Consider the following 11,652-nt stretch of genomic DNA (forward strand, 5'->3'; position numbering starts at 1 on the left):
CTCATTTAAATGTATTTTGCATGGAGTTGATGTACTTTTTAACAGGAGAGGAGTGCCTGCAGGCTGGTTCTTCTCAAGTTTATACATTTTCAGGTTCAATGTGTTTCAAATAAGTACTGACAATTGAAGGTGATTGCAAAGACAAAGAACTACCTGTTTTTTTTTAACAATTTTAACAGTGAGGACATTGGACAAAATATGTTATTGACATTAATAGTTTGTACCTCAGCTAATTACTGTTGAGAACTGCATAATCCATGTGTCATGTTAGAGATCTAAAAGGCATTTTCGAATTTCATTATTTTCTTTAATCCAGGCAACGCTGGATATTTCTGCTAGTTATATCATATATTACAGGAGATAGTCTAGTAGCAACAACTGGTCCACACTGTGTAATATTTGATAGCACAATAATGTTATAGAGGGATGGTAAGGAATGTATCTGCTGTATCGTGTGGCAAGGTAAAAAGTCTGGTGTTGCTGGGTTGCATATCAACAGAAGGAAGCTGAGTGTTATGTTGTGCATAGCTGTGTGTGATTATTTTTAATTATTCTTAAAATATTACTTTAAAGTATTATTAATATATTTAAGCAACTCCATTTTTGCACACATTGCTCATATGATTTTTCAAAACAAACACAGATCAATATTTTCTTCATCATGTTCATATCATATTTCAAAATATATTCAAGCAATAGACAATTCAAGAGAAAGCAGGCTTGAATTAACAGCTAAATGACTGAAACAATGAAAATTAGAGTAGAAGAATAAACTTGACAAACAGTGCATGCATGCATGCACATGTGTATGTGTGTGTATGTTTGTGTTTAATATTAATTGTGATTGTTTATTCATAGTAGCAAAAGCATACTTCCAAAGTTACATATCATATGAAAGGTAGCACTCTAGTAGTAAATAAAATATTTTAACTTACCTAGATCCTGTACTAATTTGGGCCAAATATCTCGTGGGTGGACAGTTTCAAGTATAAGCTGACGAAAATGCATGATCATTTCAGACCTGTCATTTGACATGTAATTTACTTTATCTTCACAGACAGGGACTGGAAAAGAAACATTTTTTAGGGAGAGAGTATTTTGCATCCATTTTAGTCCATGTTAGCATGAGAGAGAGTTTACTGCAGTAATCATAGCTCTAATGTCTTATTTAGTAGCAGGATGCCTTCTAAATACTAATCACAATAATTAACTACAAAAACCAGTATTTTATGAGTCAAATAAACAGAAGTAATACGTTTATGTCTTCAGTAGGATATATAAATATATATATATATATATATATATATATATATATATATATATATATACATGTATGTGTATATATATACATGTATGTGTATATATATATATATATATATATATGAAATGAGAAGGAAACAAGAATTACATTATCAACTTCATTGGCTTACTGCTGTTTTTGGTATAAGAAGCAGTGTACTCACAGCTCAGTGCTTATGCATCACCTTATAGTCTCCTTGGAGCCATTAAAATAAAGTGTATGTTTATTTGGGAAATCATTTGAATACGTATCTGCTACAGACCTGTTATTATCTAATCTTGAATATTGTTGGGAGTGGCCTCTCTCCTTCAAACTGTATACACCTTTTCCATACTCTCCAAAAAAGACATACACTTTATTTTAATGAGTCTGGGGAAGTTATAAGGTAACGTACAAGTAGTCAGCACTGAATAGCAAAAATAGCTGAAAGCCAATGAAGTTGATTACATAATTCCTGTTCCTTTGTCATTCAATTAATATTTAAATTATGATCTGTAGTCATATAACACTTTACTCTGAAGCATATGTATAATGAATTCTAACAATAGTTTATTACTGTTGCTATGCCAAAGCAAAATCATAATATATATATACAGTTTCTGTCTACCAAATCCAATCACAAGGTTCTGGTTGGCCCAGGGCTACAGTAAAAGACACTTACCCAAAGTGCCAAATTTCAATAATAGATCACTTTATACCAGAGGAGATATTACAAACAAATTGAATTTTGATGGTTCTGACGAAATCAGGATATCTCAGAAAGAGTAAGCTGAGAGCGGTGATCTCTTTCTATTTCCCAGCTAAGATAGAGAACCAGAACATGGCAGTACAAGCTACTGAAATGCTCATTAATTAATAGCTACTCAACAAAAACTGATATTGGTCTAAACATTATCATCAACTTCACATAGTCAACCTATTTTTCTATGTAGGCATATCTTACAACTTTTCTCAGATGCCTTAAGGTCTCAAGTCTGCCTTGAATACTTCTTCCCAGAACTACCTGGTCTGCTGATACTAGCAATACTTTCCACTACAAACACAAAGCATCTCACTAGCTTACATTCTCCATTCAAACTACATTTTTTAAACCAGCACAATCATCTCACATGCACAAATCTGACAAAATCTTTTCTAGCCCAAAATGAGAAACATAGGATAGAAATATTTGAAAAGACCTAACTGAAAAAAATATATATATTTCTGTCTTACCAGCTTCTTGGATTTTTTTCAACAAATCATTTCTGTCTAGGGATTTAAGATATTTATCAAGGTCCTTCATCAGATATGATAAGGTAGAAGGAAAATATGAAAATAATAAAATAGCAGCTGAATTGGTTCCTTCTATTTTTTCAGCAAGTTCTATATCTTTCAGTTGACTGTCATGAATAGTTTCCATTTTATTCAAATCATTTGCAAATGTGATAATGTTCAAATGACCTTCAGTTATTTCAGTGCTGAATATTTCAAATATATTACAGTAGGAATTAAAATCATCTGCTTGTTCTTTCATAAATACATAGAGTTTGCAAATTGAGTTAAATTCTGAAATGAAGAAAAGATTAAATAATTATGTGAAATAGATAATTAAGTAGATAGATAAATAGATAAAAAGAAAATGGAAAAAATAATACAAAAAATAAAAGATCATACTATTTTTACCCAAGCAGGTCAGTTAGGTGGGGTATGCACTGTTGCAGAATGTTGTCATCCCAAGCAACCCTCCAAGCAGTGTCCCAGTGAGTCCCCTTCTGTACGAGGTACTTCCTCTCCTGCCATGACCATATGGCATGTGGCATGCGGCTGACCAACATAAGCTTTCACTTCAACTGGATCCTTAGACACAATGCACAAGATCCAACTTGAAAAATCAAGAAACACAATTAAACAGTCAGAGCTGACACTTCCAAATCATGCAAGTAACAGATGTATCTCAGTTTCTGATTATTGTCATTGGTTGAACATGGAATCCGACCAACAATGACTCATAATTCTGCAAAGCATCCTGGTACCAAAAGAATTTAGGGGATACCTAAACAGCAACCAAGTCTCACAACTATATAGCAAGACTAGAAGGAGCAGAGACCTGATGACCAGAACTTTTGTCCACTTCCACAGATATCATCAGCACCAAACATCCTTATCTGGTGAGTCAACAACTGCACCAGCACATCCAAGTTTTGTTAAAACTTTGGACTCTCAGCTATTTCATTCTCACCCACAAAGCAATCAGACAAGATGGAGTCCCCCAGGAAGCAAACAAAAGATTGGATCTTTTTCTTGACCCAAAAAACTTTAAGGCTAAATGATTTTGCTTCCTTACTCAGTGAAAGAGAGACTCAGCAAGAATAACTGCATCATCAGCAAAATCCAAGTCAGTAACCCTAGTTTCACCAATGAATACATCACAACCCAATCAAGCCACCATCTGGCCAGGTATCCAGTCTATGCAGACATTAAACAGAGTGAGAGTCAAAACACAACCCTGATGGAACCCAGATTCTAAGTAGGAAAAAGTCAGATGTTGAGCCCTCTTAACAGTCCCAGTCAGTTTCCATCTCTTCAAGGTACTTCCTCATCTGCCATGACCAAGTGACTTCCAACAGCCCAAACAGCCAGGACAGTATACTTTGCAGCTCCAGAATCCTCTAGAGCACACCCCTGTTCACTAAGTCAAAAGTTTTGCGGAGGTCAACATAAGCAGCAAGCAGACCCTGCCAAAAGCTACACCCGTGTACAATGAGTACACAGAGAGCAAGGATTCTCTAAGTAGCTGACTTTTTTGATGTGAGCCCTTACTGCTCCAGCTGCTGAGAGGCAAGTAGGTGATTCAACATACTGTTTTGAAAAACATTGGCAAAGACCTTACCAGGCACGAAACTTCTCCCTCTATCCTCCACTGCCCAATCACCCAGTCCAATCCTATGTATTACTTCACTATATTCTCCCACCCCACTATATCTTGAGAATATTATTTCCCCATCTTGAGAAAATGTCCTGACACATCTCTACCAACATCTCTCTCTCCCCCTCTCTATATTTCTAAGTCATTTTTCTCTCCTTTTTCTAACTGGAGTATCCTTGTATTTTCTTCTACAGCAAGACACCTCTCTATTCCTCTATTATTCTTTTTAATCTTTTATCAACTGACATAAAGCCAACTCTCTCAATACTACTCACCCTCCAGTCAAGGGGGTTTTAGCTTCTTAGTTAATTGGTGACCTTGCCAGTGCTGGTGCCACACAAAAAGCACCCAGGAAGTTGCATCCACCCGCAGAAACCATGTCAAAGCAGGCAATAGAGCTTGGTAGTCCGCTGTATTGTCAAACTCGTCAAATCATCTAATCCATGCCAGCATGAAAAATGTGCATTAAATGTATGTATGTATGTACATACGTATGTATTTACTTACTAAAGTATACTGACAGTTCGAAAAAGAAAAAAGTGAACTTAGAATTTTATTTACTTACAATTCAACCAGCTCTTGAAAACAATATACACACTTTAATTTATACTTATTCAGTAAGATGGAAATATACACTATTAATATCCAGCAGAAGTTCACATATTTGAACAAATGAACCAACTTTCCATTTAATATTCTAACACTTTATTATAATTTAAATGCACAAAGTCAGATGAAACAGGTTCAAATTTTATGGTTATTTTAAGTAATCAAACAGCTGTATCTGAGAACTATAAAATACATCAGAAGGCCTTTCTACAATCTACATGATTACATAAAATCACAACACTTAAACAAGCTTCTTTCAATTTTCATCTACACACAAGACTTTAATCAGGCTGGGACTGTAGAAGGCGCTTGTCTAAGGTGCCATGCAGTGAGCCTGAATCTAGAACCATGTGGTTGGAAGTAAACTTCTAACCACACAACCATGCCTGCACCTATTGAGTTGTCTTTTTTTTCTTATAGTACATGCCTTTTTGTAAGCAGTTTTGAAAGAAACTATATAAAGTATTGTAGGTAATTGTCTATTCTCATAATCCATTGAGTCATACATGCAGTGCTGGATTAAGCATTATTAAGCAAAATAAGCATGTGCTTAGGGTATCAAGGGTAGGTGTTCACCAAAGAAATGGTAAATGGTTTATGGCACAAATGGAATCTCTTTAAACATGCTAAAATAATATTTAGGATGCCTTATCTCTACTAAGTATAGAAGCAGATGTTTTACATAAGATTAATTTTGAGAATCTGATCAAAGATTTTACAATTAAAAAAGATAAGAGGAAACTTTGCAAATATAAATAAAGTAAAAGTATACAAAAATAAACATTATTTCCCATCTTACTGTTAGTTTTGTTTCATTTTGAAAAATTAAAATTTATTTTATGGTTTATTATTGTTTACATTTAAATTATATTTGGAGGCACCAAAATCTTTTGAGTGCTTAGCACCTGTATGGGTCTTAATCCAGCCCTGCATACATCAACATTTAAGACTTGAAATTTATATTACAGAATTTCTGAAAGGTGAAACTCATGTACCAGTAATATATATTGCACATCCAATCCTTTGATATACTGATAGTCTAACAACCAAGTGAAATTCATTTAATGAAATGGATTATATATTTTTATGATTACCTGCTTCTTTAAGTGCCACATAGTAAATATCCCATTTGTCTTCAGTAGTACTCTGTATTAATGCATCATACATTACTTGAAATCCCTCTTCAGATGACTTTTTATGGGCTTTACAGATGGAACCTGCTTTGGCTTTGAAAGAAAGAAAATTAAACAATTTATCATCATCATCATCATTGTCGTTTAACGTCCACTTTCCATGCTAGCATGGGTTGGACGATTTAACTGAGGACTGGTGAAACCAGATGGCTACACCAGGCTCCAATCTGATTTGGCAGTTTCTACAGCTGGATGCCCTTCCTAACGCCAACCACTCCGAGAGTGTAGTGGGTGCTTTTACGTGCCACCGGCACGAAGGCCAGTCAGGCGGTACTGACAACGGCCACACTCAAAATGGTGTATTTTACGTGCCACCCGCACAAGAGCCAGTTCGGCGGCACTGGCAACGATCTCGCTCGAATGTCTTTACACGTGCCATCCGGCACAAGTGCCAGGAAGGCGATGCTGGGCACAGGAGCCATTGACGGTTTCGCTCATTTTACCAACTGACTTGTAAATTTAGCAATTTACAAGTTTATTCATTGCATTTTTGTAAATTATCTGTGTTTTAGTGAAAATAGTATTTTTTGGTATGAGTTGTAACTGTATGCAGAATACTGCTTTTTAAATTTCAACTTCTAGCTTATGAAACAGTATGCAGAATCAAGACATAAAAAGGAAACTGAATCGCAGATCTGCATAGTATGTACTAGCATGAAGATATAGACATAAATAATAATGATAAAGCATATTCAATTCCAGTTTGCTATGCCTCCATTAGTGTCACAGAGAGGATACAGTGGAAGAGTCTGTCTTCCATTACCAATTCTTTCTAAGTATGAATTTTAACCTCTTGCACACTGTAGGTGCATCATGTCACTGTATGAGTTTTCTCCCCTGTAGTAACAGGACAGTGGCAGGGGAAACAATTCTAGAGAAAATGTAGTGTGCTTAAAGGTTAAGACTTTTGTGGTGAGGTAAATGTGATTTTTAACCTTCATATAGCTCTCAATGGTACACGTATTATAAATACTTTATACAAGTGATATGAAGCAGGTATAATCAGATTGTTGTGGACTTAGCTTGCCAGAGGCTTACTGCATTGCAAAAAAATCTAAACATTCTCCTCTACATTTGATAAGATTATAGCAGAAATAAAAACGCATAACAAACTTACGTCCTATCTTTAACACTGTGCCAATGTCAGGTAACGATACAAAAACCAAGGAAATACTGCATTCAAATTAGTGTGTAGTACATATGTCATTGTTATAATCAGAATATGCACAATATCAACTGTACTTCCACCCTGTCACCCTATAGCCACCTCATCACCAACTGTCTTTCCTTTCCCTTTACCATTCCATCACATTATCTTTGCAGTACATCCCTTTCAACTCTTCCAATACGACCCACTATTTCTGATGTCCTTCACAAATGCACACACACACACACACACACATATATATGCATTTATATATATGTGTATGTGTGTGTGTACACACACACACACATACATTAGTTTCTTGATTAAAACTGGAGCTGAAAGTTTGTTTCTTTTCTCAAGTTTCACTCTCATAGAACATTGATCCATTAATTCATACAATGTATATTTCACAATCTTCAGATGAAACTGCTATAGCTCAGTATTGGAGGTGAGTGTATGTATGTGTGTTTATATATATATATGGGAGAATTTACGAAAAAAACAACAGGGGAGGGGTCGATTAGGGAAGATGTGGGAGGTGGAGGGGTCGGACTGGAGGTGCCGGAAAGCTTGGAGTATGGTGCGTTGGAGGGGTGGTGGTGGGATGGTAGGTGAGGGGAAAAGGTAGGTGGGAAACGGCAGGGCGGGTTTGGGGGGAGAGAGCAGATGCACGGTCCCTGGAACGTGCTCTGGCAAGGGCGGTGTGGATGGTGGTGGAGGGATATGTAGGCTAAAGTGGCGAGCCATGAGTTGAGACTGAGTCTCAAAGTCATATATATTCATTTGATTCATGCCATCCAAAGCAAAACACACAAGAGAATAATATCCCCAGCTTGGCCAAAAGGATTTGCATGATATTATCCAGTACAAATATCCATGACATAGAACTTCAAGGACTGAATCATATACATTTTGACAGAAGCTATCCACCATCTTTAATTAATAAGAGAATACAACAAGCCAAGAAATTCAAAATCCAGGAACTAATACAAACAAAACATAGAAATATATTGTAATTGAAAGTCCTACCATATAATTCTACCAACAATCCTCAAAAGAATGACACATCATATACCCAAATATTCCAACACTAAAAACAAAAACCCAGTCTAAACCAAATCCTCTAAACATATTACTCTTTTTTCTCTCTTTTACTCTTTTACTTGTTTCAGTCATTTGACTGCGGCCATGCTGGAGCACCGCCTTTAGCCGAGCAAATCAACCCCAGGACTTATTCTTTGGAAGCCTAGTACTTATTCTATTGGTCTCTTTTGCCGAACCGCTAAGTAACGGGGACGTAAATACACCAGCATCGTTTGTCAAGCGATGTTGGGGGGGACAAACCCAGACACACAAACATATACACACACACACATACATATATATATATATATATACAACGGGCTTCTCTCAGTTTCCGTCTACCAAATCCACTCACAAAGCTTTGGTCGGCCCGAGGCTATAGCAGAAGACACTTGCCCAAGGTGCCACGCAGTAGGACTGAACCCAGAACCATGTGGTTGGTAAGCAAGCAACTTACCACACAGCCACTCCCGCGCCTATATATACCATCATAGAGAACAAAAGACATCCCAAATCAAAGGAAAAAAATTAACAAAGGCCAAACTTCACACAATAACAATAGGATCAGCAACAAAACAAATACAGAAGACCCAACTGTGGTGTACATTTTAAACCTTTGCCTATCCTGTGTATCACATCTGATACACAGGACATATTTCACCAGCTTCCATAATAATAATAATAATAATAATAATAATAATAATGAAATTATTGTATACAGTGCTCAGGTGCACTGCAACTTGTCAAAAGTGTGCATAAAGCATATGCAGTATTGTACAAATGTCTGGAAAGTGAATAGTGTATGAGTCAGATACATGCTTGCGTGTGTATGGAGGGGAGAAAATCAGGTGTAGTGTTGGCGAATCTTAGGAAGGATGGAAGTTTTGAAGGATGCAGTGCTCTGACAACTAACAACTGATGCCGGCAGCTTGTTCCATACTTCAGCAACTTTTATCATGAAAAAGTGTTTCCGAAAGTCATGGGAGCTGTGCTGTTTTCTGACTTTGTAAACATGTCCATGGGTGTTAGACAGGTGGAATTTGAAAAGGTGCTCAGAGTTATTGTTAGTAAGATGGTTAATAATTTTATGGGTGTCTGCCAAGTCAGCCGCCAGACGTCGGAGTTTCAATGTATCCATACCCAGGGAAGTAAGGCGTTTGGAATATGGCAAATGCCTGATGGAGGGTATTCTCTTGGTTGCACGTCGCTGAACGGTTTCCAGACGATTAATATCCTGGGCAAGATAGGGGTTCCAGACCGGAGATGCAAATTCCAGGTGAGGCTGCACCATAGCTATATAAAGCCTCAGATAAATAGCTGGAGAGTAGCTCACAAAGGACTTAGTAAGTGATGTCAAGACACCCTCAGCCTTCTTGGCAATTTTAGCAATGTGTTTTGTCCAATGTAAATTGCTGTCAATAATAATGCACAGGTCACGTTCGCAAGAAGACTTTTTGAGATTAGTGTTGTGGAGGGAGTAAGTAAACGCTGGGTTTTTCCTCCCAAAATGCATGGTGGTACATTTGTCCACAGCCAGCTTGAGTTGCCAGTCCATGATCCATTGCTGGATCATGTCCAGGTCTGATTGCAATAAAGATCAATAGTGTACAGGATCTGTCCTTTTTATTTCGAGGTACAGCTTGATGTCATCTGCCTATTTCAGCACTGTGACATTCTTTAAGCTAGCATCTATATCATTAATATATGCAACAAATAGAAGGGGGCCAATAACAGATCCCTGTGGTACACCAGATGTCATCTCATAGGGTGAAGAGTGCTGTCCTAGAATTGTGACAACCTTTTTTCAGCTGATAATAAAGGACTTCAACCAGTTATAGAGATCATCTCTTACATCTATTGCAGAGAGTTTTACCATAAGTCTTTTGTGTGGCACAGAATTAAAAGCCTTAGCAAAGTCAAGGTAAACAACATCCACCCAGGAGCCGCCATCAGTGATTCGGGTAATGTCCTCAAGAAACTCAATGAGTTGATTACAGCAGCTGGAGTTAGGAATAAATCCAAATTGTGATGGTTGGATGAGGTTGTGAGACTTCCAGAAGTTCCAGAAGGTTTCTCAGACACAGGATTCCTTCAGTTTGGTGATGCAGCTAGTAAGACTGACAGGGCAATAGCTGACAGGTGATGTGCGGTCGCCTTTTTTGAACAGAGGGATAACACTGGCAGTTTTCCACTGCTCTGGAGTAACACCCTTGTCAAGACAGAGTTGAAAGAATAGTGAAAGCTGGTTCAGAAGAAAGTACCCACCACGTTTGAGAAGTAGGCATGTAACACCATTGAGACCAGGAGAGGCATTGCTGGTGTAAATTTCATAGTAGTTATACAGGGTGTCCACAAAGTCTGGGTACACATATATATACATATACAGGGTGTCCACATACATATACAGGGTGTCCACAAATATATACATATACAGGGTGTCCACATATATGTGTACCCAGACTTTGTGGACCCCCTGTATATGTATATATATATGTGTGTACCCAGACACTGTGGACACCCTGTAGAGTCCAGTGTCAGGGGTGATGGAAATGGAACATTTTGATTTTCGACAGTAAAGATGCCTGCATAGCATCCAGCAATAATTTCTGCACATTCTTTAGGATTGTCAGTAATCTGGCCTGTGTGGGGATTGCAAAGGGGACCAACTGGAGAGTGAGGTCTCTGCTTCGAATGTACATACCTCCAGAACACTTTGCTGTCAGGGTTGGTTGCTATGCACTGTTCAAATTCAAGCACGGCCTTTTTTTTGTCACCTGCTTGAGATGGTTGGATGATCTATTGCGCTTTTTCCTGTTAATCTCTGATTTGTGCATTTTGTATTCCAGTTCAGCATTACGGCGTTCTTTCCTGGCAAGTCGGACTGCAGCAGTCTCCCAAATTGCACTATTGGGTGGTTTTTTGTGCTTGCATAGTACCGATGCTGCACATGCCGTCCATATTGAATTCAGAATGTTCTGAAGTATAGTGTTCACATCTCCATAGACATAAAATTCGAGCCAGTTTGGGCATCGCAGTTCGGGATGATAAGAGTTCCAGTTTGCTTTATTCCAGTCAAAGCGGGCAGTTTGAAGATGGTTGTGGTTTTTGCTACAACCAATCAGAGACAAGTCAGCTATGATCATGGAATGATCAGATCACTTAAAGGTTCTTCAGTGGTGACACTAATAATTGTTTCAGGAGAAGTGGTGAATAGCAGATCCAAAGTGTTGTTACCCCTTGTAGGATTTTTTTTACATCTAGCCCCTATGCAAAATTGGAGAAGAAACTGGAGAGGACATGAAATGTAAAAACCAAACTGGATTAGTTTATGCGCAACTCCATTGTCTCCCAAGATAAAAGGGTGCCAACAACATATATATATATATATATATATATATATATATATATATATATA

The 11,652-nt window shown here is 37.5% G+C and overlaps 1 protein-coding gene across 2 annotated transcripts in view; it reads right to left on the reverse strand.

Annotated features, from left to right (window-relative positions):
- The window catches only part of LOC106868709 (ATP-dependent RNA helicase DHX58), an 86,390-nt gene that overhangs the window by 54,590 nt on the left and 20,148 nt on the right, over window positions 1-11,652 (reverse strand). The window contains exons 2-4 of one of the 2 annotated variants that reach the window (XM_052965756.1): window positions 5,909-6,040; window positions 2,513-2,845; window positions 936-1,064 (exon numbers count right to left, since the gene is read on the reverse strand). In XM_052965756.1, the coding sequence (XP_052821716.1) occupies window positions 936-1,064; window positions 2,513-2,845; window positions 5,909-6,040 (594 nt within the window). The remainder of the gene's footprint in view (window positions 1-935; window positions 1,065-2,512; window positions 2,846-5,908; window positions 6,041-11,652) is intronic. The other variant, XM_052965757.1, reaches the window with a different exon arrangement.

The sequence above is a fragment of the Octopus bimaculoides genome, chromosome 2 (assembly GCF_001194135.2).
Source record: "Octopus bimaculoides isolate UCB-OBI-ISO-001 chromosome 2, ASM119413v2, whole genome shotgun sequence".
Classification (NCBI taxonomy): Eukaryota; Metazoa; Mollusca; class Cephalopoda; order Octopoda; family Octopodidae; genus Octopus; species Octopus bimaculoides.